The sequence below is a fragment of the Pocillopora damicornis genome, chromosome 2 (assembly GCF_964200805.1).
Source record: "Pocillopora damicornis chromosome 2, jaPocDami1.2, whole genome shotgun sequence".
NCBI lineage: Eukaryota > Metazoa > Cnidaria > Anthozoa > Scleractinia > Pocilloporidae > Pocillopora > Pocillopora damicornis.
In genome coordinates, this window is record NC_142671.1 from 3724553 (window position 1) to 3751711 (window position 27159).

At 38.2% G+C, this 27159-nt stretch overlaps 2 protein-coding genes across 2 annotated transcripts; both read left to right on the plus strand.

Annotated features, from left to right (window-relative positions):
• Window positions 1–1757: 1757 nt before the first annotated feature.
• LOC113679196 (coronin-1A) lies at window positions 1758–11504 on the plus strand. The gene is made up of 10 exons (XM_027196145.2): window positions 1758–2193; window positions 4171–4605; window positions 5542–5661; window positions 6029–6133; window positions 7037–7243; window positions 7507–7742; window positions 8491–8695; window positions 9399–9509; window positions 9902–10026; window positions 10499–11504. The coding sequence occupies exons 1-10, from the start codon at window positions 1981–1983 to the stop codon at window positions 10503–10505; spliced, it is 1764 nt and encodes a 587-aa protein (XP_027051946.2). The 5' UTR covers window positions 1758–1980; the 3' UTR covers window positions 10506–11504.
• Window positions 11505–12523: 1019 nt separating this feature from the next.
• LOC113679191 (uncharacterized) lies at window positions 12524–26944 on the plus strand. Its single transcript, XM_089197100.1, has 18 exons — window positions 12524–12639; window positions 13461–13497; window positions 14553–14609; window positions 15321–15725; window positions 16960–17217; window positions 18600–18711; window positions 18791–18862; window positions 19066–19137; window positions 19367–19441; window positions 19962–20033; window positions 20540–20611; window positions 21012–21086; window positions 21337–21411; window positions 21799–21989; window positions 23502–23627; window positions 23901–25043; window positions 25620–26024; window positions 26282–26944. Exons 1-18 carry the CDS (start codon window positions 12541–12543, stop codon window positions 26695–26697), a joined length of 3762 nt encoding a protein of 1253 aa, XP_089053226.1. The 5' UTR covers window positions 12524–12540; the 3' UTR covers window positions 26698–26944.
• Window positions 26945–27159: the final 215 nt, after the last annotated feature.

Sequence of the window (27159 nt, forward strand, 5' to 3'; positions counted from 1 at the left end):
CCGAAGACACATCCAACCGTCGCAGCCAACCGTAGTCGGCAACCTTAAAGTCCATATTATACTAGACTGGGAGATTTTCCTCGTGCTAAGAGCATTCCTGCTCCAGCATTCAAGATGCGCTAAGTACACATGTTTTGTAACTATTTTCAAATATTTTCCTGTTTGTACCCTTCGTCTTTCATCCTAAAAAGGGTTTTGTGCCGAGCTGATAAAGACATCAATTTAGCCGATCAAAGCGCTCTTTGTGTTTCGTTTAGTAGCTATAGCTGTTGTTAGGTTTGCAGAAGACTCCTTGAAACGATTTTAAATCGAAAGGCTCTATAACCCTTCTCCTCAAAGAAAAACTTAAATCTAAAACTTTTTCGCCTTGAAAACAAAAAAAAAAAAAAACAAAGACAAGAGGAAACTGACACAAAACGAACAAAGAGACCCGGAAGTGTGCATCCACCGCAGCATATGCTTTTCTAAAAAGTAATTTAGAAAACGCTATAGCATTTTGATTTTTTAGTTATTTTTATTCATTTTCTTTTGTAACAAATCTATGTAAGCGCCAAGTGGTCTGTTGCTCACACTAACCAGGTCGCCGCATTGGGATGTATATTTATCTCGAATCATAGCGCTGGGGTATTTCCTCTATTGTCAATCATATTTTTTCCATGGCAATGAAATAGGAGACTACCACGGGGTTTTACAAATGCACTTGAGATGGAGGTCGTAATAGAGGTCAGAATCCGTGGAAACCGAACCGATAACAGTTTTAATAACGTTAATGGGGTCTTATAACGAGTCATACATTGAAGTTAGTCGGTAGCCGAAATGATTCAACTGAAATCAAACTAACCATTTTTGGAATGCCGAGGCTGATTCTAGAAGCTGAGAAAAATACATATAGTTAATTTAATATGACTTTTGTTGCGTTGTCTAGGTAAACAAGTCAAAGAAAAGTGACACTTACAATTTTTGTCTGCAAGAGGGATTTGTCTAGTGCCATAAGTAACTTCACCTTCTTGTAACAATTATCGATCTGTTTTTTTTTTCTTTTTTTTTGCTGACCGAACGTTCAATAAGCCTTGATCACATTTCGAAACTTAAGGTATTGAACAAACATCACAGAGGAAAGATCGCATTTTCCCTGATCATGCTGACATTCAAATCGAGCTACCGTCCTTATAACACATGTTAAAACAGCGAATTATTTCCTTTTTGTTTTGCTTATTTGTTATTGTTTTGAGCTTTGCTAATGGCGTGAATTTGCAATTAATTTGTCAGAGTTTAGACGACAATAGGCCAAAATTTGTAACTGCGACGCAAAATTGTGGCTTTTTTTTAATCGGCCTTGAGATAAGCTTCGGACTCGCATATAAATGACACGATCGAATAAACAGCTAATTTCCTAACATTCTTTTAATAAAAAAAATGTCTTCTATAAATATATTTTTTAAGAGCTGATTCAGGCAAAATGAGCTGGTAAGTAAAAATTGATGTCAGCAACAAACAAAAATATAAATCTTATTTCGTCTTTCTTGAAATTGATCTAAGAGTAAAAAGACATCAGATGCACGCTAATTGTGATGTTATATCCCAGCTTTCGACCTCAAACAGAAATCAGAGGGATGAGAAGTTGAAGAAAACGTAAACAGTTTGGCATTTGCAAATTTTTGACTCCACTTAGTCGATCGAAGGACGAGGAATGTTTTCGCGCGTGTTTAATGAACCAATAACAATAGGCCTATTATCTTATGCGGCAGAATATAGCCAATCACAATACGGCTTTCATGAGCCGAGAGAAGAAGACCGAAGATATCACGCTAATTCAATAACTGATTGGAAAGAAGGCCTTTACAGTCCTCCTGCCTTGTTGAATTAAGTTGTTTGCTTAGAGCGGTGTATGTAGCGTCAAAAGTCTTAAGAGATACCTGCAAATCCAAGCGGTAGCACGACCAGTTTCGAAACAATAGCGTTGTTGACGTTTTAGCGAACATGTCCTCCCGGAGTTCGTTCAAAGTACCTCGTTCCTCTAAGTTTAAGCATGTATTCGGGAATCCTTTCAAGAAAGATAAATGTTACGAAGCCATCAGGTTATCGACGAAATCGACGGATGGAGGTAGTCATTGTGCAGTAAATCCTAAATTCATTGCAGTCGTGGTTGAATCGAGTGGCGGGGGAACATTCCTTGTTCTACCGCTCGAACAGGTACGCTTTACTTTATTTAGTGTTATTAGACAGATCGTTTTGCATCGTTTAAAAGGCCATATGTATGCGTGTTGAGTTTGCTGTGCAAATCATTACTTAATTTTCTGTTTGCTGAGAATTCTCTAGCACACACGATTTCGTTGTATGCTTGACAAAATATTAGCAAAATTTCGCGCTTCAGTAGAACGCCCAGATCTAGAACCAACAAAGTTTGCTGTGGAGCGCGTTACGAGTTTGTTGCATGCTGATTCAAAGCGAAGTGTTTTCGTTTTATTTGTCAAAACAAAAAAGGTGATGTCTTCTTTCTAGCCATATTGACTGGTGTGTGTTTTCTCAACTTAAAGTCTGCCAGATATGGATATTTTTTCAAGTAATCATGGTTCAGTTTAAAAACTATTGTGTTCCTAATGTCAATTTCTGACGTAAAACTGTAGGAATGGAAAGTTCATCGGTTGTTCAAAGGAAAGAAAGATGATGTTTTCTCAAATTGTTTCTAAAAATTATCCCTTTGATTGCATCCTTAATCCTAAGAAAAACCTCTGTGAAGTATAGCTACAGGAAGCTTTGTGAATCTAGCTTGATCTTCGCATGACGAGAAGCCATTTAATTATATGTTTCCAAGTCTTTTATCTGAAACAACATGCTCTTCCGCTGCGACTGAGCAATTATTTTGTTCTTAATGCTAATTTGTGTTCTCGAATGTGTGAATGTGTATTTTTCGTAAGGTGTGACATTTCAGAGTTATTGGGCCATGAAATGTATGATAAAGTTTACTCTTTCGCGATTTCTTGCCATTCGAACCCTTTAAGTGACAATACCAAGAAGTCTTCAAATAGTTATTTTCAGAGGCAATGTAACGTCAACTTTTGTTAACTTTACAAGCTTCTTTAATTTACAGAGTTTTAATTGCGCAAACATGAATAAACAATTAAAAAAAAGCTCCATTGTTGAGCCACGAAAATTAAGTCGTCGCTAGTTTAGTTTCTCAAGCTGATCGGCCAAATGTTTTTGAATGATTCTTAGAGATAGGCTCTGAATACTTGCGTCAAGTTGAGAGATCACAAAGATAGTTTGTGTCATCACAATGTCAGGAGTAACAATGAGATGTCTGGGAGTTTAGAATAGCTAAATTTAGTCTGAGGCTAAAGCTTCATTTGTGCAAGGGCACATATGTAAATTAGAAATGCATTCTTGCATACTTTAGACAAGGAAATGAACTAAGCTTTAAAATTCAATGCAAAAAAAAAGCCTGACCTATTTCAGGTCATGGAGATAAAAAATACTTAAAGATCATGTGAGGAAAGTAACTCCCATGGTTATGCTGTAAAAGGTTAGGACTGTCTAAGACACTAACATAAGCAATACTGTTTTAACTCCCAGATTTCTGATAGTTATTCTTCTGTGTTTTGATATTTGTGCTGTCATATTACAAACAATTAATATTGATTCATGTGTGGTTACCAATACATTATTTTTTGTTGGGTTCCACTTAGAAGGCAGTATAATTTGATGCAAATGGTAATTGACACTCCACAAAGCTGTCTGCCTTTTGAGATGAAATTGATCCTAGAGTCAGCACAGACAACAGTCTTAGTGGATTAGACATTTAGCCCTCCACTAGAGCACTTAGAAATATATTTTGAAAGTAATTTTGAATTGATTATATATATATATATATATATATATATATATATATATATATATATATATATATATATTAAGGAAAAGTAAATAGATTTTTGTAGCTGTTCAGAAATACATCTCAGATGACATCAAAATGTGGGAAGAACAAAACAGTGGCAAATGAGGTGCAGCAACTTAAAAAGAAAAAGTCAGCTCTTGGAATTAAGCTGGTCCTTTAGTGTATTGCCCCTCTAATCACTCTAACTTCTGCTACCATTTATGAATGATATCATATTTTGTGAAGGAATTTTAAAAATGAATACTTAGATTGTTCTTATTTTTGCTATGCGACAGGTTGGTCGTGTTCCTATAGATGCCCCAAAAGTAACTGGACATGGGCGGCCTGTTCTTGATATTCAATGGAACCCTTTTAATGACCAACAAATAGCTTCCAGTGCTGAGGATGGTTCAATCAAAGTATGGCATATTCCTGAAGATGGCCTATCAATGGACCTTGATGAACATTTAGTTGATTTAAGAGGGCACTCTCGTAAGGTCAATATTATTCGATGGCATCCTTGTGCTGAAGGGGTCATTGCTAGTGCTGGGTATGACAATGAAGTTAGAATTTGGGATATTGTGGATGACAGAGAAGCTGCAACAATACTCAAGGGACATCCTGATACAATTTTTTCACTGTCTTTCAATTACAATGGTAGTTTACTGGCTTCCACTTGTAAAGACAAGAAGATACGAGTTATAGATCCCAGAGCTGGAAGACTTGCAGCGGTAGGTACTATCGTTTTTGTATACTACAAATTTTTCAGGGATGTAAGATTCTGATTATGTTAGTTTCTTCAGGTGGACCAATAAATCAGGCTAAAAGTGGTCTAAAGTTGTGATAAAGTATAATATTGCCCTGCCCCAAAAAACTCTTGGTGTCTACTGTAAATATTTATCTTTTCTAAGCTGAGTTGTAGCTTATGGACAACACCAGGAAATGTCATTAAACATTTTTGGAACATCCTATTGGATCTAGATGTATTTCAGGGATCTGTCAGTATTTTGAAACCATTGACAAAATGTCTTACTTAATGACCTTTTCACAGAAACAAATATTTTGTTCTGTTTATCTGAAAGGAAGAAATGATGCAATCTGGATATATTCATTCTTGTCTTGTCCATATTAACAACAAGTTTATGTTCCAAAAAAATGCATCCATCACATAGGTAGAATACTATTGGCACACTTGTGGTACAAGTATGACCATGGAAATAAGAACATCTAAATTTCTTGAAAGTCTACCAAACAACACTGGCCTTCACTTCTTAAAAAAAAAAAATAGACTTTAATGGCCATCACAATTACCGGTGGACCCAGTAGTTTACATTGTGGGCCAGACATTAAGAAGGAGAGAGAAATAAATATTAAACATAAAATGCTTGAAAATCCCACCTGGCTGGAGGCAATTCAGCTGGTTATTTACACGGTACAGTCATGGAGTTGAACTCTGGGCAACCAAGAATAAATCCAGTGAACAGTAGGGAGGAGGACTTGAACCTGGGACCACTGGATTACAAGTCCAGTGCCCTAACCACTGGGCCACACCACCTCCCACCTTCTGAAATATCTGTTTTCAAAATTCTTTGAGACAAATATTATCCTTAGATACATGGCTTTTATGCTCTCATATGTCAACTCATAAAATTGTTTTGCTTTTTCAGCATGGATTGGGACACCCTGGCAATAAGAGCTCTCATGTGGTTTTTCTTGGTGATATGAACATGCTCTTTACAACAGGATTCTCAAGAATGAACGAGAGACAAGTAGCCATCTGGGATGTGGTAAGAAATTTCAAACGCTTTTTATTAAAGAAAATTACTATTGCTTTTGTCACAAGAGTAGGACAAAGAAAAAATCTGAGATATCATAGAAATTGATGTTGCGTTAGGCCAAAATCACCATAGGGTGTTTGGCACAGTCCATCTTGAGGATTTCTGTGGCAGAGCATCAGAGCACAGAAAACTAGTTTGTATGGTCCAATTCCTCAATGGACTCAGATCTTTCTGATCTCAAAGATTTACTGTCTCTTCTAGTCTACTCAGCTTTTAATTAGTTTTGTAGATGTGCTGAATGGGTGTCATTTCTTAGAAAATTCAAAGACATAGTAGATACTCGCCATTAACTTTTTTTGCAATTTTCTTCCATCAGAGAAATTTGAAAAAAGCTATCAAAATTGATAGTGTGGATTCTTCATCAGGTGTTCTGCTCCCCTATTATGATCACGACACAAGGATTGTTTTTCTTGCTGGAAAGGTAGTTTTCAAAGTTATCGTCATGTGTATCTGCATGAAAAATAGTTCAGGCTGCTCAGGCCATGAATTCTTTGCACCAAATCATCATTATGCATATTCTCCATTCTACTTTTTATACATTTGCTATGGTATTGAGAAGGAGAATTTATTTGATGACCAAGAGCTGTTTTATTTCATGATCACTTCCTTTATTTAATAATAATGTTTGGTGCAGCAGTGATACTGTAAGGATAAATAGGGTGTTGGTCACCCTGAAGAGTGAAAGGGTCAAAATTGAGATGGAGAATTCTGCATGGTAGCCAGAGAGTTCTTATTGTACCAATGCCTTGTGAACATTAGGACTTAGCAGATCTCCTTGGATCTTTGCATGGAATAAGTGCTTGTTTAAGATCTCATACCAATAGTTACCAGACTGTAGTTGTTTTAAAAGAGATATTAAATATTTTTACTAAATTTTTACAGCTTGTACCTTGTTTGTGAAACATAGTTGACCTACATGTGAAAGGTACTCATTTGAAATGCTAAAAGAATGAAAACAGTGGGTCCCTTTTCTACCATGACACATGTTGTTGTTTGGAATGACATAGGTTCAATAGGCCATTTTACAGTTGTGTACTCAGTTGCCAAGCCTTTAATTTGGAGTGAGGCTGAAGGTGACCTGGTTGTGATAGAGACCAGTATCTGGTTAGCATGATAACAAAGTAATTTGCATTTGAAAAGCGGCAAGGTTTGTATTATAACAAGGTCAACCTTAGCCTCACTCCTGTTCAAAGGCTTGGCAACCAAGCACACAACTGTAAAATGGACTATTTTGATCTATAGTGGAGGGATGCTTATTGTTTCATAAATAACTATTCTTTTAATGAATGATCATTTCTTATGCATATCACTATTTTCTTTCCAGGGCGATGGCAATATCAGGTACTATGAAGTATCAGAATCTGAGCCATACTTCACCTTCCTAAACGAGTACCGTAGTTCATCACCTCAACGTGGCTTTGGTGTCATGCCAAAGAGAGGTGTTGATGTCACTGCATGTGAGATTTATAGGTTTTATAAGCTGCACAACAACAACTTTGTGGAACCAATTGCCATGACTGTTCCAAGAAGGGTAAGAACGATACGATTTTCTGTACTGACTTATGTAGTAATTTACTTCCTTCACCAAGCCTTTCTTTTCATGTTATTTTGGTTTCTTTTGAAAGACTGTAGAATGCTTTTTGAAAATTTAAGATACTTGTCATAAATCATCAGTATGCACTTGTGCAATTGCAGTCTGTAGTGCAATTTCATGAGACCATGACTTTTGTGGGGAATAAAATATGAGATGGTTAAGTTGATCCAAAAGTTTTTTTGTGTATTTTATTTTTGCAGCAATCCAGTGTACTTCAGCGAGACTTATATCCATTGACTCCGTCAGATAAACCTTCCATGAGGGCTCGTGAATGGATTGACCAAGGACTTAATAGAAATCCAAACCTCATGGACCTCCTGAAAGACTTTCCTCTTTTGGATGGAGAGGTAGAGACCCGTGATATGAGAACAAGAGAACAGAGAGAGAGAGAGGACAGGCGTGCATCAACTGGAAGAGCAGAATACCAGGCTGTCAGGTACACTGTGCTATGTTTTTCCTCTAAGGGAGAGAGTATGTTGTAATAGAAGGGAAAAACAGCCTATAGGGTGCTGGATTCCAGTTTTAGCAAGCTAGGGTGGAACCTGGTTTCAATTTTGCATAGCCAGCTGCTTCTAATCTTATCACAGATCATGTTCTGCAGGGAAAAGTACCAGTCACTGTTCTCTAAAAATGAATCAACATGACCATGATAACTGTCACCATGCCATTATTGCTATATAAAAATTATAATTGTGACAATAATTGACAGCACTTGCTTAATCTTCTAAGTAGGAATGAAATTTAACCTAAAGAAACTTCCTTCATGGCAATGCTCCACATGACATTAATTAAGCTGCTAGTTGAACAAGCATGACAATTTTGCAGACTTCTAAAACAATTTTAAACTGTGGTAAAACTGTAATGCATGATTACCAGTTGCTGAAACAGTGACATATATAGAATTGCCCACGAAAGAAAATCTGAGGTTTAAGGAATTGACTCTATTTTCTTTAAGAAAAGTAGGTGTTCTGTGTGCTCATTTCTGCCAAAGAAACCAAGATTCCAATCTCTTACAACTGTGATACTGCTCATGCCTTTTGCATAGAAAGACCCTAATCTTTGATTGTTTTGCTTTGTATACAAGAACGTGTTAATAAGTTAAAACTGAGAAACATAGGTGTACCTTGACTGAAAAGTTTTGTACTTATTGTTGCAATTACATTCCATAATTTTCTTTCATGTAGAAGTCCAACTTCTGAATCACCACCAAAGTCTCCACCAAAGTCTCCAGTAAGAGTTAGCAGTAGAAATGAAGAACAACGTTATCCAACTTCACCTGAAACCAACCATGTGTCTACCAGAGGACAGAATGGAGAGAGTGAAGTTCAGTATGTTCGAGCAACTGAAGTGTCAAGTAAGCCAGAAACCAAACAGAGAGACCCAATCCAGGTAATTTATCAGTTTAAATATTTAACAAATGGATCCCTTGTTGACATGGGTCTGTTTAACAAATAGATTCCAAGTTGCCGTGCATCTGTTCAGTAATAGATCATAGATGATGTCAAAATGTGGTAAGAAAAAAGAAGTGGCACATGAGGTACAGCTGAGTGCGTCACTGATGTTCTTACTACATTTGACATCATCTGTGATCTATTACTTGTCCATGACAAGGTTTCCCCCCAGCATTTCTTCAGACTTCCTCAAAAATTTGCCACTGTGAGAGTGAAGTGCTTTACCCAAGAACACAACACATTGACCTGGCCTGCACTCAAACCTGCACTTCTCAACCTAGAGTCCAATACAATGACCATAAGGCTACTGCATCTCCCACTGGCATAAAATTCGTGGTGAGAACCAAAAAGTAACACTCAAGGTGCAGTTGCATGTGTTGCTGATGTGCTACACTGTTCCTCATTTTGACATCATCTGTGATATATTACTTTACAGACCCACAGCATCATGGAATCTATTTATTTTGTATGATATAGAAGCAAAGTGTTGGTAATGGTGACATCATCTATGTGTCTGTCCTCCAGTAGATGATCAGTAAGAACCAATCAAAATGCATGTCTAATTCAGCCCATCAAATAAGTTTGTTGGAATGACAGCTTGAACATTATTATTGTTTTTTTTTTATTTTATCATGAATTAGGTCACAGCAAAAGCAGTAGATAATGGTAGAGGGTCTTCTTTGGAAAAAAGACGACCAAGTGGAGGAGGTAGAAGGCGCTCAGGGGATTTTGCAAACTGGGATATTGACACTGTAAGTTGTGCTACCATAATTTAAGTGATCAATACTTGTTGAATGTACATAGGCCTCTTGTTGCTATTGCTCTTTGTTCATGAATCCTGATTCATGCTCCAGCTGTTGCATTCATGAGTAAGCCACTTTGCTCTGCCAGCATCCCTCTCCACTCAAGGGTCTAAATGGGTGCAGTCAATCTGTTGGGGATATGTGATCAATTGCCATGGGGATAACTGATGTGCACTTGAATCCCATCTAGCAGAATGGGTGTACTCTTAACCCCTTCCACCCTGGCTCACGGAAGGTTACATTTCTTGTCACTGAATGTTATTCCTGTACACATGGTGCTGAAACACATACATGCACAGATGTCAATGATCTTTTCTTTATTTGTATTTTTTCTTTGATAGTTGAGACTTGCTTACAGTGATCAGAGAGAAGAGATAGTCTTCCTTGAAACTCAACTTAGAGCCAAAGATGCAAAAATTACCCAGCTTGAAAAAGAAAACCAATACCTAAGAGAAAAAATGCAGAGGTGAGAGGATTTCCTTGACTGTTACACAAAGATTTTGTTGCAATGTCTCAGTTTATTAAACTCCAAGTGGAGTGTTTGAATGTAGTGGTTTTAAAGAATCTCTCATCCTCATCATGATGAGGGATATGGCATGCTTAGTGTGCAAAATTCACACCTTCTCAGTTGGGTTTTTTTGTTCCTTTAATCCTTCAAATCCTCAAAGTGATTAACGTGTAACTTTTCCCTATAACATCCATGCTGTTCATTATCCAGCGAACAGGCAATGAGAATACTCAAACTTATCATGTAGAGGTAATGATGGTGATCTAACACCAAACTCCTGTGACTAATTTAGAGGGAATGTGTCGCAGGCAGAAGGGAGAATTAACAATCAGATCTTGGGAGTTTAAGTGTTAATTAATTTGAAACCTTTCATTTTAATGGACTTCTTATGCAATGTTGCTTTAATTTGGTTATTCTGTTGTGTTTCCAGGTATTAGTTAAACGAAAAGTGGCACACTCACAGACAAGCAGCTTTTCATCTAACTTTTTTTTAGACCTAGAAGATCACATGTAATTTATGTGCTACATTGTGAGAGTTTATTTCTGTGAAATACAGAATTTCAAGGTATATTTCTGCTAAGTGTGTAATTTTATCGTTATTTATGTGTATGTTTTAGGAAACGCTTGCTATTTGTCGTAAGTTTTATCTAAAAAAAAAAAAAAAAAGCAAACTATTTTAGAGTTATTTTATCAAAGGCAGTGAAGCACAATCATTAGTAGGCTTATTAGTAAGGTCAAGTAATAATGATGCAAATGTACCTCTGTAAATTGTAGTTTAAGGTAATTCTTGAAGATTATGCAGTTGTAATAAGGTCCAGAGTTATTTTCTTAATATTTGAATATCAGACGTCTTGAATTTATTCTGGTGTAAAGAAGAACTCTAAAGGGTGATGATTTTGGTTCGCTGGGAATCGAGAGTACTATCAACTTGATGTTTTTTAGAGCAGACCAACTTTTGGTGGTGGGGGAGGGATGGGTTGTTGGGTCATTTTTATGAGGTGGGGTAGTGGGTAGTTTGGAAATTATAATCTTCCGAGCAAATTTGAGCGAAAAATGTTGGGATACAGGTTTTACATGTGCCTGTAGTAAAGGCGTGGTGTTCTTTTCCTTCTGATAAATTGACCATATTCCTGACTAATATTGAGTATGAAGTACTGTATAGAAATGCGCATATCGTGTAATTACCCTAACCCGTTCACTTCCAGAAGTGATGAGCATTTAACTTCTCCCTATAATCTCCAAACATTATCCTGCAAACAGGCAATGATAATACTCAAAATGATCAGTTAGAAGTTGTTACCTTGATCTAACGCCATAACCTTGTAACTAATTTACAAGGAAATGTGTGTAGCTGGAGGGGAGAATTAACAATCAGATCTTGTGAGGGCTAAGTGAAGTGAAGTCTAGTGGGGACTTGATTAAAAAAATAGAGCTTGTGTATTGTTGTTTTCATCTTTTACGCATAGGAGGGTTTGGCTGGAAATGACTGGAAGCTGTGACAAACGTTGAACATTCTTGTGGGTAAACTTTTTTTCTCTGCCACGAGCTGTGTTGTTTTTCCCATTCTATGGGCACAGGGGCCTGGTTGTTTGGCTCGATTACCAGCTGCTGTTCGGGATTATGAGCCCGCGCTCCCTCCCTTCACCGAACCCACTGACAGAGAGTGATGGTGAGCTATTTGTTACGGAAAAGACGCCTTTTTGAATGCAAGTAACGCCACGTATCAAAGTTGTAGCCCTATGATCTGGTTATACCAAAAAGAAGCTTAGTACCATTTCAAAAACACCACTTTTTCTTATTTGTTTATGCGTTTTTGTAACAAAGTTGAGGTCATCACAATCTGCGTCACGCGAAGACCAACAACTATAAAAAAATGCCGTAGCTATTATTACAAATGCGTAGGCTGTTACAAAATGCCTCGTTTTTACAAAAGGATGCAGAGCAACGTCCTTTCCAGTAAAAACTTCATGCCGGTGACGTTAAGAAAGTTATTTTTTTATTCAACAAATTCAATTGTTACAACGATGTTAAGTCTTAAATTATTCAATGTGCGCCTAAAATGGCTTTGGAGTCAAGTGGCTTCTGCTAGTTCATCCTTCTAGTATACAAACGTGTGTACCATCTTGAGGCTAGTGTTCGTCAAATTAGGGAGCTTGTGGATAGCAAAAAAATAGAAGACTGTTGAATAAGAGTTCCTGACATGATTCCTTCTATTTCATTTTTGTTTCCTCTTGTTTCAGTAGCATTGTTAAATTCTCCCCTTTCTTTATGCACGAAACTGTTGAAAATAGTTGAATTTAACACCCACGATAAGACTCGATTAGACACAGTTACGTGCTTCGTGGCTGCCATTACGAATATTACAACCAATTACAACACGCTGCCCTTACGCCAGCGGGAGTGATTTAATCAATTACCGGACAAAATGGATTATTTATCCAGATTACCGAAGGAGTTACGATTCCCTAACCGATGCTCGATTCAAGGGTAAATGAAACTCTGTCAGAGAGGAAGATGAAATGGTTTTGGGTCGTTACATCTATATTCCAATGCGTTCCTAACTTCATTCAGGTTTGAACAGTGATAGTGATTCAAATTCAGTTAACTCTCAAAGGGTCAAGGTTGATTCTCAAGTTCAGTATTTTGCTACGGGTTTGTCATAAAAACCTTTTCCATTTTCTCAACTCCTCAAAATCAGTGAAATTTGGTATAAAATTGATAAGAAAAAAGGCACGTTTTTGGTATGTCAAGTAAAGAGCCTGATTCCATAACCGATGCTCGATTCAAGGGTAAATGAAACTCTGTCAGAGAGGAAGATGAAATGGTTTTGGGTCGTTACATCTATATTCTAATGCGTTCCTAACTTCATTCAGGTTTGAACAGTAATAGTGATTCAAATTCAGTTTAACTCTCAAAGGGTCAAGGTTGATTCTCAAGTTCAGTATTTTGCTACGGGTTTGTCATAAAAACCTTTTCCATTTTCTCAACTCCTCAAAATCAGTGAAATTTGGTATAAAATTGATTAGAAAAAAGGCACGTTTTTGGTATGTCAAGTAAAGAGTTAGAAATGAAGAGAAAGTCTTAACAAAATCACCGTTTCGTGTCTGTTTAATATTTGATTCAAAACATTTACAGATTCCCACCGTGGAGAGTATATTCCTCAAAGTTAATTAATTTGTTCATCGCTAAAATTATCACAATTCAGTTGAACATCTTTCTTTAACCGTTAGATTTGTCGGTCAGAAAGTTTCTCTTTTTATTCAAAGTCCTCATTCGAAAGGTATTTCCAGAGGAACGATGTAAAAGTTTTTGTGAAAAGCCTCCTTCGTGTGTTTTCCAACTGCCAACACAGACCAACTGCAATAAATTGCTGTTTTTCTTTCTTAATTCAGTGCACAACGGCTCCAATAACTCAAACCCTAAATGGAGGTAAGAAGCTGCTAACGTAAATATCCTCACCGTTACTAAATCCTAAATCCTCGCCGTTACAATTTACACCATTTCTAAACATTGGTCAGAGTTACAGGGAAAGAGATTTTGAACGGTAAAAATCTTACCATTTTGTAAATTCACGATTGTCACTCCTAAACCTCATTCACTTCATTTCATTTAAACAATGTTTAACATAACAATAGACTCTCAGTCTCATTTCAGTCCGAACCGCAAGACGAGGGTTAAAATGAGCTCTCGTAAAGTCCCAAAACATATTTATGCCCGTTTATACATGAACTATCTTATCGTTTTCGCTTTAGAGGACATTGAGAAAATAAAAATGAAAAAATTGCATCGAAACAGCCTTAACAATCACACGAGCGTCTACAAGTTTTGAAACAGCTTTTATTTTCCTTCAATGAAAATACACCAACAAGCGAAGCTGGTGAGAAATTACAAAATCTCGCCATTTGAGTTTTCAAAACCTCTTAAAGGAATATTCGATAAAGCTGTTAAAATTAACTGCACAATTGCTGATTGAACTGAGTGCGCTCGGCTTGAAGCTGCAAAACTTACGTGCACTTTGCCACTGGCCACAGAACTTCTACGGGTTTTAAAGACAGAAATGGACGACTAAGAATGCCCGAAGCGTGTTTCTGTGCGGCTGAGAAATCCTTTATGTAGCCGATATCAAGTCTTATTCGCTGTTATGCTTCGCAATGGCGCAAATTTGCTTTAATTTCTTTCATCAACGCTGCAAGAAAACGGCGTTAACATAGCGATGGCTTCTCGATTTTAATTGGCTCTTTTTATTGTACAGTTGTTTGATTCTTACTTTTCATTAATTTATTTCAGCGGGCTAAAATACATTTTGCCCCGCAAAATTCTCCATTTAAGCCTGCTGAATGCCCCAAAATGCCCTAGAAAGTGATAATAATTATAGTTGCAATGGGAAAAAAATATCATGACAAATATTCTGTCAACTATTTTTCCATCATCGTACATAATTTGGCAGATAAAATTGACCTATGCTACTGTGATTTGGTTTTCAGGAAGTTCAACGCCACCGCCAGTGACAAAGTCACCAGCAACAACTCTGGCGTATACCGGTGAGACAAACATGAATGAAATACTGATAGAAACTAACAAGCACTGAGTTCATCGTTGTTTGGCTAGTGAGTTTTGTCATCGATACAACGCGCTCTTTGATTGGGAACTTGCCGGGGTGTCATTCAGTCGGATTTCGACGGATTTTTTGTTATTATCATCACCATTGCCTTCGCCAATGAGATCATTATCATTTCATTACCATTATCAACTTTCATATCACTGTCAGAGTCGTCAAAGTCATTAACATTGTTGTCAGTTATCACTGATCAGCATTATCATAATCACGTTTATAATCACTGTATATATCATTTTCAATATTGTTATTTCCGTTTCCGTTTCCGTTATCGTTACCATTATCGTTCACGTCATCGTTACCATCATCGCTCTCGTGATCGTTGCCGTTGTCGTTGTCGTTGTCGTTATCGTTTCAGTTCCGTTTCCGTTGCCGTTGTTACTATCATCATCTTCATCATCATTATCATCATCATCTTCATCATTATCACTGATTATCATCATCATCGTCGTCGTTATCATTATCATCGTTATCAGTATTATTGTCGTTATCATTACCTTTATTGTTGTCGTTACTTTTATCTTTATCACTGTCCTTTAACAAAATAATAGATAGTTCCAAAAGCTTCCAGGTAAGATCCTGGAATCTTGGACAGCCTAGTTAACCAGGCTCACGCGAACAGTTTTTATTGTTTCAGTCACAAGTTACACAAGTCACACAACGTATTCGGTCTTCAAATGTGACCCTCAAACACTTAGTAAAGAGGGTTCATTTCATTCCCCTAACTTCCCGTATAAATATCCTGAAAGAGCCAATTGTCAATGGACAATCCAGATTCCGGAAAACTTATCAGAGAAATACCACTTCATCAAACTGCAGTTTCAAGCGTTTAGGGTGGAGTACCATACGTCTTGTGGTTTCGACAGTGTTAAAGTCTATGACAACGCAGGGTCTAATAAGACACTTTTGGGATCGTTCTGTGGCTTTGACATTCCTCCACCGTTGCAATCCACCACTTCCAAAATGACTGTCGTATTTACCAGTGATTACGTCATGCAATTTGAAGGCTTCAATGTAACTGTTGAGTTTACGAACACCAAGGGTAAGTACGTTGTATTTTCATGTGATCATTTCAGTTTTTACTTTCATATCCAAAATATAGGAATTTCGTTGAGAAAAATTTCCTTGTAGAGGTCATATGTTTAGGAAAAAGAATGTGAAGGACTCGGCCGAGTTGTCTGCTTTTAGAGAAAAATAGGCCTGTAAAGCATGAAAGTGTGGGTAACACTTCCTACAAATTAAAAACTTAACAGATGATTTTTAAAAATCTGTGAAACAACTTTCTCGGAAAAAATCACTAACAAAGTAATACAGATAAAGCACTTCAATTTCTGAGGCTGTGATTTTTTTTGAACAATTTTAACGCCAGTGATTGGACGGCAGAACTGTTGTATAAGAGGATAAGTTATGCTTTCTTCAGGATATTTATCAGAATCTATCTATAGCATTGTACAGTATCAATTCCTACCTGATTTCCGCCTTTGTTGATTTGTGTGAAGAGAGGAATACAAATTTACCACAATAATGGAAATTCGAAATGATCGTCTAATTTGTGGATCATAAAGACCGTTTAAAATTAAATTTGACGTTTTTTTTTTTATTTTTACATTGCGAAATGGAAGTTTTTGTTTTTTGAGCAAAAATAAATTTGTCGAGTTCGTGATGGCAAAAATTGCTTTTTAGATTTATCTTTTGCAATTTCCTGCTCGAGCCACAAAACTATACCAAGGGAGGTATTGGAAAAATTTCTAACATTAACAACGCTTTTCAACCTAGATGCCTTGTCAAGTTATAGAATTATTTATTTCACCGAAATCAAATGAGATCCTCGAAGGTATTAACTTATTCCTCCAGAAGGGGTGGCACAACAACAAAGTAATAAAAAGCTTGTTTTGCCACTCGCCCTCCTCTAGAGTCTTATATTGAATTTTAGGTGGTAAATGTTTGTGCCGTTCTATTTGGCGAAATTTTTTTGCTTGAGGTAACTCGAAAGAAATGCAAAAAACTACGCAAAATTGATAAACCTCAAAGTTTTCATGCCACTCTACTGCGTTTTCGTCATCGTCCATACGAAAACACCAAAGACGCACAGTATGTGACGCATTTTCATCATCGCTGTCAAAAGCCTCTGCTTTCCGGCTTCGCAGCAAAAACTAAGCACTTTTGAACAAAATGCATTAGTGGAAGCCTTAGGTAACCATTTTTTGATAAGTCTTTCCTAAACTATATACATATGGATATATATTTTTTTTCTTTCACCGACGCAAAATAACCAGTGCCTGCGAGTATAATGTTTATCAGCGAATCACAGTCGGTACCTATTGGTGCAGACGTAAAACTAAACTGTTGGTCAAAAGGCGTCCCTGCTGCTGATGTTGCTTGGAAACGAAATGGAAAAGTGTTGGTTAAAGGTTCAAGAACTGCAGCTTTAGAGCTAAAAAACGTTTCACAACTTGATGAGGGTGTGTACACTTGTAAAGCCAACAACTCACAGAACGACACTGATGTTGCAACGGCCAACGTTGATGTTGCAGGTTGGTACTGAATTTTTGCATTCCTTGGAATAACTTCGCGTTAAGCCGAGAAAAGAAAGAGATGATTATGGCTAAAATTATTAAAAGATTTGCTAAAGTAAAGAATACAGCTGATCTGTGAGCGGGGCACGGTGGCCATTTTGAAAACAGAGAGTAACCTGGCCGCACACGCGAAACCACCAAACGGTTCATAGCCAGTTACAGCTGTAGATATCGCGCAGAAGGAAAGTACCGATCACATTCCATTCATTGTCACATTTCACCTTCACAACCCCGCAGTTAAGTCTATCATCCTCGCTCACGACGCAAAACATTTCCTTTCATTCATAACGTAGAGAAAGTGTCGGGACCCAAGAGATCCATAAGATTACTGATCACGTGCACCTCCGCCAATGTCATTTACTGCATAACTTGCACTTATTTCAAAAAGTTATTCATTGGTGAAACAGAAAGACGACTAGGTGATCGATTCCGAGAACAACTTCACGACGTAGAAAGAAATGTCAAGGAAGCATCCGAACCAGTTGCTAGACAATTTAACCTTACTAATCATTCTAAGCAGCATATGGCAGTTTGCGGCCTTTCTCTTTACACTGGCGGTTCGGTAAGCTGCATAACCCTAGAACAAAAATTTATCTTCCAAATCGGCACTCTTAATCCCTACGGTATCAACGGGTGCTTTACATTCAACCAATTTCTTCTTAATATCGTAAAAGAGGTTATTTCTCATTGTGGTAGTAAATAATAGTAAACTGTTTAATCGTTTGTTCCACGATGTTGTCACTTGAGATGTAGATCGCGACGTTTCGACTGCTTACTGCTAGTCTTCATCAGGCGATGGGGTCGACTGCTCACGCGTTACCATTTGTATCACGGTGATCTAATACGATTGGCGGAAACAAGAATTGATGACAAATGTTTCTTTTCCTCGGAGATGACTGATGATTTTCTTTTCATACGCTTTGGGTGGTGTAAATCATACGCTAAGTAATGATCAGTGTGAGTGGGTTTTCTGTAGACACTGGTGGTCTGGCGTCTCTTGTAACTGACGTGACGAGAAAGGCGGTCGTGTTGTCTTTAATCGTGAGACAAACGATTAAGCAGTTTATTACAATTTATTCTTGTGGTTTCGATAGTGTTAAAGTCTATGACAACGCAGGGTCTAATAAGACACTTTTGGGATCGTTCTGTGGCTTTGATTTATTTGACAATTTTGACAATTTATTTGACAATTTATTCACACCACACTACACAACCCACAATTCCTCCATTCGCTCTGACGAAGGGCTAACGCTCTAAACGTGAGTGAACTACTTGATTTTTTCTGCTTGTGGTGTTTTATCAATATTTGGCTTTAATTCAAAATCTTCCTTGGTTTACAGAGTGTCCAAAGTCTTGTAGATGCGTCTCTGAAACTGGTGTATTTAAAGTGGATTGTAAATCTTCAAATTTAAGCTCTGTTCCGCAAGAAATTCCGGCAGGTGTGACGGAAATGTAAGTTAAAAGAACTCTTCGATTCGAATAATCATGCTGAGAAATCAATTCAAAGTCTAACAATTTTTTTTTTGCACAGTGGTCTTACAGATAACGTGATAGAGGCTCTACAGACTTCAGCATTTGCATCCTTGAAGCTCGTTAAAAAACTGTGAGTCGACTCAATAATAAATGCACACAGGCGGCCATCACTTGGAACATTTTCACATTTTTTAGTTTTAGAATTCACTTTTCAAAGTCACAAAAATGTTTGTCAGTTTAATTAACTTCATTAAACATACTTCTCCATTTGAAAGGACAATTTTGTTACTCCAAAGAGTGTTGCGTAATTAAGTTTAGATGTTCGTTTTGCAGGTATTTATCAAAGAATCGAATTACTCAGCTGAAAAACGGAACTTTTCGGGATAACTCCAACTTGGAAGAATTGTAAGTCAACTGCACTATCCTGTAACATTTTTCCTTGTATTCATCCGCCATAAAAATATTTTGAAATGCGGAATATCTTGTTTTTGGCATTCACGGCTTCAGTTCTATGCACATATTCCTTTTTCGAGGCTAGGCTCTTCACACTTCATGCTCTCTTTGAAAGCCCTCTTCCCTAGAGGGTACTAAAAGAAATATGCTTAATCAGTTTCCGTTCGACTTCTTCTCGCAGATTCCTAGCCAGGAATGAGATCGCTGCATTGGAAGACGGATCATTTTCCGGACTTGAAAGTTCTCTCGTTATTTTGTAAGTATTGCTCTTAGAACAATTTTCAATAAAGTGCCAAAAGTAAACCAGGATTGCATTAATTTAGCTTTACTTCGTTCTGTGATTAGTCCTGAAAACTCGCACCACCCTCTCGACCAATCAGAAGCAAAACTAAAACCAATCACGACTTGGTCGCCCGCGTTTTCCCGCGTGTTAGGTCGTTCGGCTAGTTTTCTTTGAGTTCTCGCTGGGATTTTTACTTCTCCTCTGATTGGCTCTGATTGGCTGTTATGATAACTTTGGTAGTAGTTTTACGACACTCAATCGAAAAAGAACTCCAAAAGTACTGATAACCTAAACCTATAACCTGGGATTGCAGATCGCGTTATAGGGTTTCTTGTCTAGTGTTTTATTTTCTTTCAGAATGATCAGAAAGGAAGAAAGTTATTCTCTTTTCCTTATTTTACGGTGACTGGAAGCGTGGAGAAGCCCTGACAAAAAAAATACCATGCGATTGACCTTCTTGAGATGTAAATAATTTAATTTCTTCCATTGACAGGTTTCTGTCAAACAACTATATCGCGTCTTTGTCCAGCGGCGTGCTCTGTAAACTGACGTCCCTTAAATATCTGTAAGTAAATCTATTGAAAACTGGTCACATTTCGATATTTTCACGTTATATTTCTTCGATAGGATAAATAAGAAACAGATTCAAGGGATAAAGAACTTGATGGAAGCGTGCGTGCACAGAAAAAACGCTTCACGTTTCAGTTGCAATTTTGTGCCTGGATTTAAAAGGCCCTTATTGATGTATTTCTGACGTCATTTTTTCAAAGCATGCCCTGGAGCCTAAATGTGCCTTATGGTATTTTTAGAAGGGTATTAATTCAAATTTGATCAGGAAAAAACTTTCACTTTGTAGACATCAAATGTCTCTATTAAAGACATCGCGTGACGATTAAATTTTGAAAGTTGATTGCGGAGACTACTTGTACCCAGATCTTTGGACAGTTACTGTGCTCACATTAACTAATCATTAGTGCTGGTGGCTACTTCATCATGGAGGTTTCAAATCCGTTAAGTTTAATTGAGACTTGATGATTTAAGTAATTTTGAGTCATTTCATTTCATCAACAGATTTCTAAGTGATAACAAAATTACGAGTGTGGATTCAGGGACCTTCAAGAGCCTTTCTTCGCTTATGCTGATGTAAGTTCTAAGCTGCAGATATACGTCAAATAGTTGATTCGTCTGCGACTGATTTTCTAATCCTGTTTGCCGGCTCCTCCTCTCGCCTAAATCCGTTCCTCGTCCTCGTGTGACCTTCGCCCTTAACTGAGAATCGCCAAGCGGACCTTGAAGTCTATACCCTCGCGAATCGCAGGGCATGAGTAGGGACTGGGATGAGACATTTGAGCTGCGCTCTACCTGGTCTCTTTGCTTTCGCATCCTAATTTCTTCCTTTTCTGGAACGGAATTGTGGAAAATGAAATGAAAAATAGTCTTTTGTTCATGTTATGTCTACCGCGAAAGTAAATTGATTTGGTTTTTAAATGATTAAAATTACTCATTTCTAACTACCATTCATGTGAATATGTTTTACTTTCAGAAATCTTGCGAACAATCCAATTACAACATTGCTGCAAAATGCCTTTACAATAGCGAATTCCAGTCTGAAGATAATGTAAGTTGAAAATATCGTACACGTTTCTTAAGTCCCCCCCCTCCTCTCCGATCCTTTCTGATGGGTTCCCCTCCCTCCCAACCCTCCCAGACACAAAATTGTTGGGCCTTGTTGCTTATCATTCTAGAACCAAGTTTTTATTTGAAATCCTTTTGTCAGTTCGGTTTTACAGACAACTTGTCAACAGTCATAAGAAGAGTAACGACTCGCACAATGACCCTAGAAATAATGAAATCTATCTTCTTTCTAGATATCTGATGAATACTAAAATGGAAAAACTAAACATGAAAGCATTTGAGGGACAAAAGAGACTTAAAACATATATGTAAGGAAATAAATTTGAGTTTATTAAATGAAATGTTTATTGGTTTAATAAATACATTTAATAGCACTTGAAAGGAATCCTCATTTTGTATTTAATTCTGTTCTCTGAAAGTTAGAGTGAAGATCCAGATAATGGAGCACTCTACGGCAGAAAAGATTAGCGCAATAACGTTGTTTCTTGTTTTTTAAATTTGCAAAATTTTATAACTGCATATTTTAAAAAACAATATCACCTCTTCTGAAGGGTTTTTTTACATATTGTAAAGGAGGAGACGTTAGCTTGAAAATATTAAAATTTGTTTGGTGCTACAAAAGAACTCCTCCTTTGTGGACGACAATGCTATGGAAACTGAACATTTCTGTTTTTGCCTCTTTCACAATTTTAAAGTTCACCACAACACGCAACTGAGGGTGTTTCAGCAGACCAAAAAGCTCTCTTCGTCGCCCTGACCGAAGCTGGTTTTGCCGACGGGAATCAGACGTACAGAGCACCCTGTCCGACAGGCACTTTCGTTCCTCATCTTAAAAACTTTCAGTACGGTGCAGCTATGATGGCAAAGTGTATTCCTTGCCCTCCAGGTAGGTCACGAAGAGGTGCTATCACGACCCTGTCACAGCACAGCGAACCTTTTCATGCCAGTGGAGTATGTGAAGCACCAATATTTTCTAACTAACATTGATATATCGCTTACAAGAGAGATCAAGGTGCATGAAAGCTATTGTTCGTCAAGAAACTATGTTTCTTCTGGTTATTCCCTTTGCTTAAAAGCAAAATCCTGCGATAAACATGATATAGCTAATGCTATAATCTTCATATCTAGCCTGCGGCCAGGCCTTTATTATCAGCGTTTTGGCACGAGTGTTTCTTCGCCCACAGGAAAGTACGAGGCCTTAGGCTACGCGAACCGGCGAGAAGTTTACACGACGTCCAGCTCTGATGTGGAGTTGAGACAACGTGCTACCATGGAAGACTTATGGTTTTCATAATCTGATTCCTAAATGTATAAATACGAGGGTGATATACAAAATGAATAAATTAGCACTATGAAACGAATAAACACAGAATTCGAAGACGTGAAACTATTTAAACTAAATTATGCAGATTCCAAGTTGGCGGCATATCACCAATAGAGTTCTTTGTACGGAGTATTTTACCTGCGTGGAGTAATTTTAGCGGTATGGTATACATTATCAGTAACATTATCGCCAGGCCCCCAGCAAACCTCTCCCTGACTCGTCTCTAATCTTCTCGCGGGCGGAGAAACGTGCATCCCCAAGTGCTGATAATGAGGCTTCCTCGCAGCCTATTTCATATCATGTTCGGCGTCTTGTCTGTTACGGTACCTCAATAGATCATAACTATTACAATTTCCTCAAATGTGATTGGTGCATCAGCTGCTTCATTTTTCACAAATCATTCTGGACAGTTGTAATCGGACAGTTGGCTGTAATCGGACACCTGTAATCGAAAAGTTGAAGCAGCCAATCATACTAGGTCCACTCTGCTAAATCCACCAATCACAGAATTGATCACAATAACCATAGCGACAACCACTTATCCAAAGAAAAACAAAGCAATTTCCAAAATGGAGAACTAAAGACATTGTCTCCACCGGAGACATTTGTTCTAGGTGTATTTGTTTTTTCGGAAATTGAAATGGTTATGATTAATTGGTAACAGGATTTATTGTCGTCCAATTCTGTCAGTAATCATACCCGTGATAAACAAATCGGGCTCTCGCTTCGCGGTCGTCCTATTTTGTTAATCACTCGTATGATCACAAATCGAATTGGACTCCACTCGATCTTATTATCATTATTAATCGATGGAGAAGCTAACTGTGTTGGGAGGTGCAATTTCTGCAAACTTTCGAAATGTTCCATGTCACATTGCACAGAGAGACAAGAGTTAGCTTTCGACTCTGCTAGATTTTTGTTTACAATAGATTTTGCATGTCAAGTGGCATTTGACCTTACCAGTCTTGTTCAGATCCCTGGAAAGTTTGAATTCTCCCAGTTCTCTATTTTAGTCAGTTTGTGGGCTCTGATGTTAATTTCCTCCCAATTCTTAACGAAACGTTTTCATTTTAGGTGGTTTTTATTCTGATAGTGTGGCAACCGTCGCCGAAGAATGCTTGCGATGTAATCTGGGAACGTATGTTCCCCCGGAGAATGCGCCGGGGAAAAAAGTCCTGGACTGCGAAGTGTGCCCCACAGGTGAAGTGATTCTCGACTGAAGATATATTTGGATACTAACCACAGAGGAATAAGTCGAGGAAAGAGAAAGAGTCGACGCAGAGCCATCATTTACTTTACAGATATTTTATATTTTAACTACTGTGATACTGATACGCAGAGGTTTCCTCACTTTTCACTTCACCCTCACATTAAACCTGCCGAGTTTGATTTAAAATTAGAGTGGGGAAAACTTAAGAACAGGGTATAGTGTTAAATTAATAGCTCTGATGATCTGCTATTGTCTATTTGTAGGTACTAGGACAAATCTTCACTCCGGCCACAGAGCCTGTAAATGTATTGAGGGATTCCACCGCAACGATCGATTTGGTCCCTGTGAGAGTTGTCCCTCCAAAGGCCTAGATTGTCTGAATGAATCAGTTTCACTAAAGAAAGGATATTACTGGCAATGGAATTCTCAAATGAACAGGCGCGCCTATGAAGCTTTTGCCAAAAATTTAAAAATCGAAAACGACACTTACTTCAGAAATTCCACCTCTTATAACGGAACCCTTCCGATTCCATACCAGTGTCCCCAGGTTGTAGCATGCCTGGGAGGACTGGAGTCGAAATGTGCCAAAGGGTATACAGGTCCCTTGTGTGAGGTATGCGAGAATGGATTCTATAAACGGGTCCTCTCATGTAAGTCCTGTCCGTCCAGTACCTGGGTCATCGTGCAGCTGTGCCTTTTAGGAGGGGGTGTTGTTTTGCTCATAGGTATTCTTATTTGGAGTGGTAGAAGAGAAAAATCCAAGGAAAAACGTCCTTTGGTTGACATCTTGTTAGCCAGGCTAAAGATTGTGATTGGCTTCTATCAGGTCACATCCGGGATAGTTGAGGCTTTTGTCTATGTAAAGTGGCCATCATCTTTGTCTATGATCGGTGATTATGCAGAAGTAGTCCAGCTAAACGTCCTGCAGTTTGTACCTCTTCATTGCTTATTTCCGTCCTGGAAGCAAAATGCTTTTAGCAAAATGTACGTGATTTTTGGCAGTAATTTTTGCGTAATGTTTCTTGCGTTCGGTTGCTATTGGATAAAGAAACTTTTTCTCTTAAGAAAACCAACATCAGAGTCTTTAGAAGTGAAGGATTCTCTATCCGCAACGAAAGAGTTTCTGTATCGTAACGTATTTCTATATCTCTTCATAACTTACCCAAGCACTAGTTCGGCGATATTAAGGACCCTCCCAGTCGCTTGCCACAAGCTGTGCACTGAAATGTCCTGCAAGTTCTACCTTAAAGCTGACTACAGCGTCGAGTGCGAGGGTGAAAAGTACGAGTTTTTCACACTGTTTGCCTTCGTTGCTTCGTCTTACATTGTTCTCCTTCCAGCGCTTATCTTTGTGGCTTTGTGGAGACGTAGGAGAAAGCAAGTTCTGGCAGTTGAAAATGGTGAAGGTGAGATTGAGTTCTCGGCCGGGGGGGCGGGAAGATAGGGCCGCGGCCTCCTTCAGCGGTTAGAATCTGAAGGGAAGTTGTGTAGATTTATTGACAGAAAAGAATGCAAAGTAAGAAAAAAAAAGATGAAAAATTACTCAGAACTACAAAAAACCTGTGCTTAAATTTTATACTTGCTGGAGTTGTGTCGTTCGTTCTATTTCCTGACGATGTCAAAGCAGTTAAACGTTTCCTTACAGGGTATTTCATTAACCATAACAAACTTAACTTCAGGTCTTGAACTCGATCAGCCGCGACAGCTGGACGATCTTGAAAGCGTAAGAATCGTTTACAACCCCAATTTCGACTGCAGTCAAATTTGATGTGTCATAAATAATTTGAGGGCATCAGAGGAACCATGGAACTACTTTACTATGAAAACAAAAGCAAAATTACCTCAAAAAGTTTGGTTCCATTATTTAACATAGATAAATGAATTTGATGTAACGATATGTCGGCTAGTATGTTGTTTCCACTAGACTTACGCTTTCACTGTTCAAAGTTCTCCCTGTAAGTATTGCTTTCTTTATCTCGTAGAGGGGTCAATTGACGAATCAGAGTTAATCTCAGGAATGAGCTTCCTTTACGAGAACTACAACGATGACGCATGGTACTGGGAACTTGTAGAGGTGATACGGAAGCTCGTGTTGACTTGTGGGATTATTCTGATTGGGCGTGAGAGCAGAGCTTATGTTGGTCTGGCGTCGATCTGTTCCGGATTGTTTGCCATTGTTTATGCCTTCCGCAAGCCAATCAGGGACGAATTTGAGGACAAACTGCAGCTGACATCTCTCCTTGTGATATTTCTCAATCTCGGTATTGGAGTGATTTTGAAGATCCCAAAAGAATCTGTCCCTTCCGATGTGGATCAACATGTCGATTCATTGCTGGTGAACATTCTCGTTGTTGGAGCAAACATTTTGGTTATTTTGCTTGTTGTGGGTATGTTGAATTTCAGTGAAGCTTTATAAATTGGCTCTATCCACGCTAGCTCACCATTTTTTTCTGGGTTTTTTTTATTCGTCCGTTGTTATTTTTTTGTTTTTGCTTTCGTTTGTTGTTTTTGTGTGTGTTTTTCTTTCTTGAGTTCATTTAAGTGCATCCGTTCGTACTCTCATCCGCCTTTCTATTGGCTCGTAGAACTTAGAACTAAAACATCCTCGCTTACAATTAAGTGCTTGCTTTCTTGTTTTCAACAGGTCGCTATCTTGCTGTATTGCTACACAACTTTATGATGTGGCGCAGGAACCCGCAGTGTTCCGCAACCTGCTGCATCACCATGCTTCTATCCTTGAATGATTTGGGTAGTGGCGTGAATTCAGTAGCTGCAGGTGGCAAGTCTTCTGGGCTCAAGCTACAACTAGGCGTGGGTGGTGTGGATATGCCATCTATGCGAGCAGCTGTGAGCGACAATGTAGGATTTGAAATAGAAGAAGTTGACGAGGAAGCGGAGAACAAAAATAAGGGAAAGATTGTTAAAGCTGTCCACAGGTTTATGTCAAAAGACGAAGGAGGTGACACTGGGACGGAAACAAAACACACAGACAGCCCAGTCTCAGATGGGCGTCGTTTTAATCGTTTTCCGTCCATTAAATCAACAGTTTTGCAGTCTTAGTGACCGATTCAGCAAAACAGATCTTTTGATATACAAATACAGAACGATACCTGTGAATGGTAATAAAATAACCAAAAACAAGGAAATTGTCCGACTTGTACTGAAGCACCGCTTACCTGGGATCGACTATTCCTCGATAAATATTACTGAGGACCGGTTAAGTTAACGAGACTTTCGAGGAAAGGGCCCCAGATGGTGTGAATAAACTACACTGCTGTATCGTCAATAAAAAAAGAGCCACCGTGAAGTACGTTTAAGAGCTTGGTATTCTCCTTCAAGCAACGCGTTTCTCGATTGAGTGTTATAAATCCAGAAACAGTGTAACTGACAGCTGCTAATCCGAACAAAAGTAGATATAACGGGGGGGGGGGGAGGCAAAGAAAATTCAAAGTAGGCATTTGCATCCGGGTCAAGCGTTGTAAAAGGCGAGTGACCAAGTCATTTAGCGCATGTTCAGGGGGG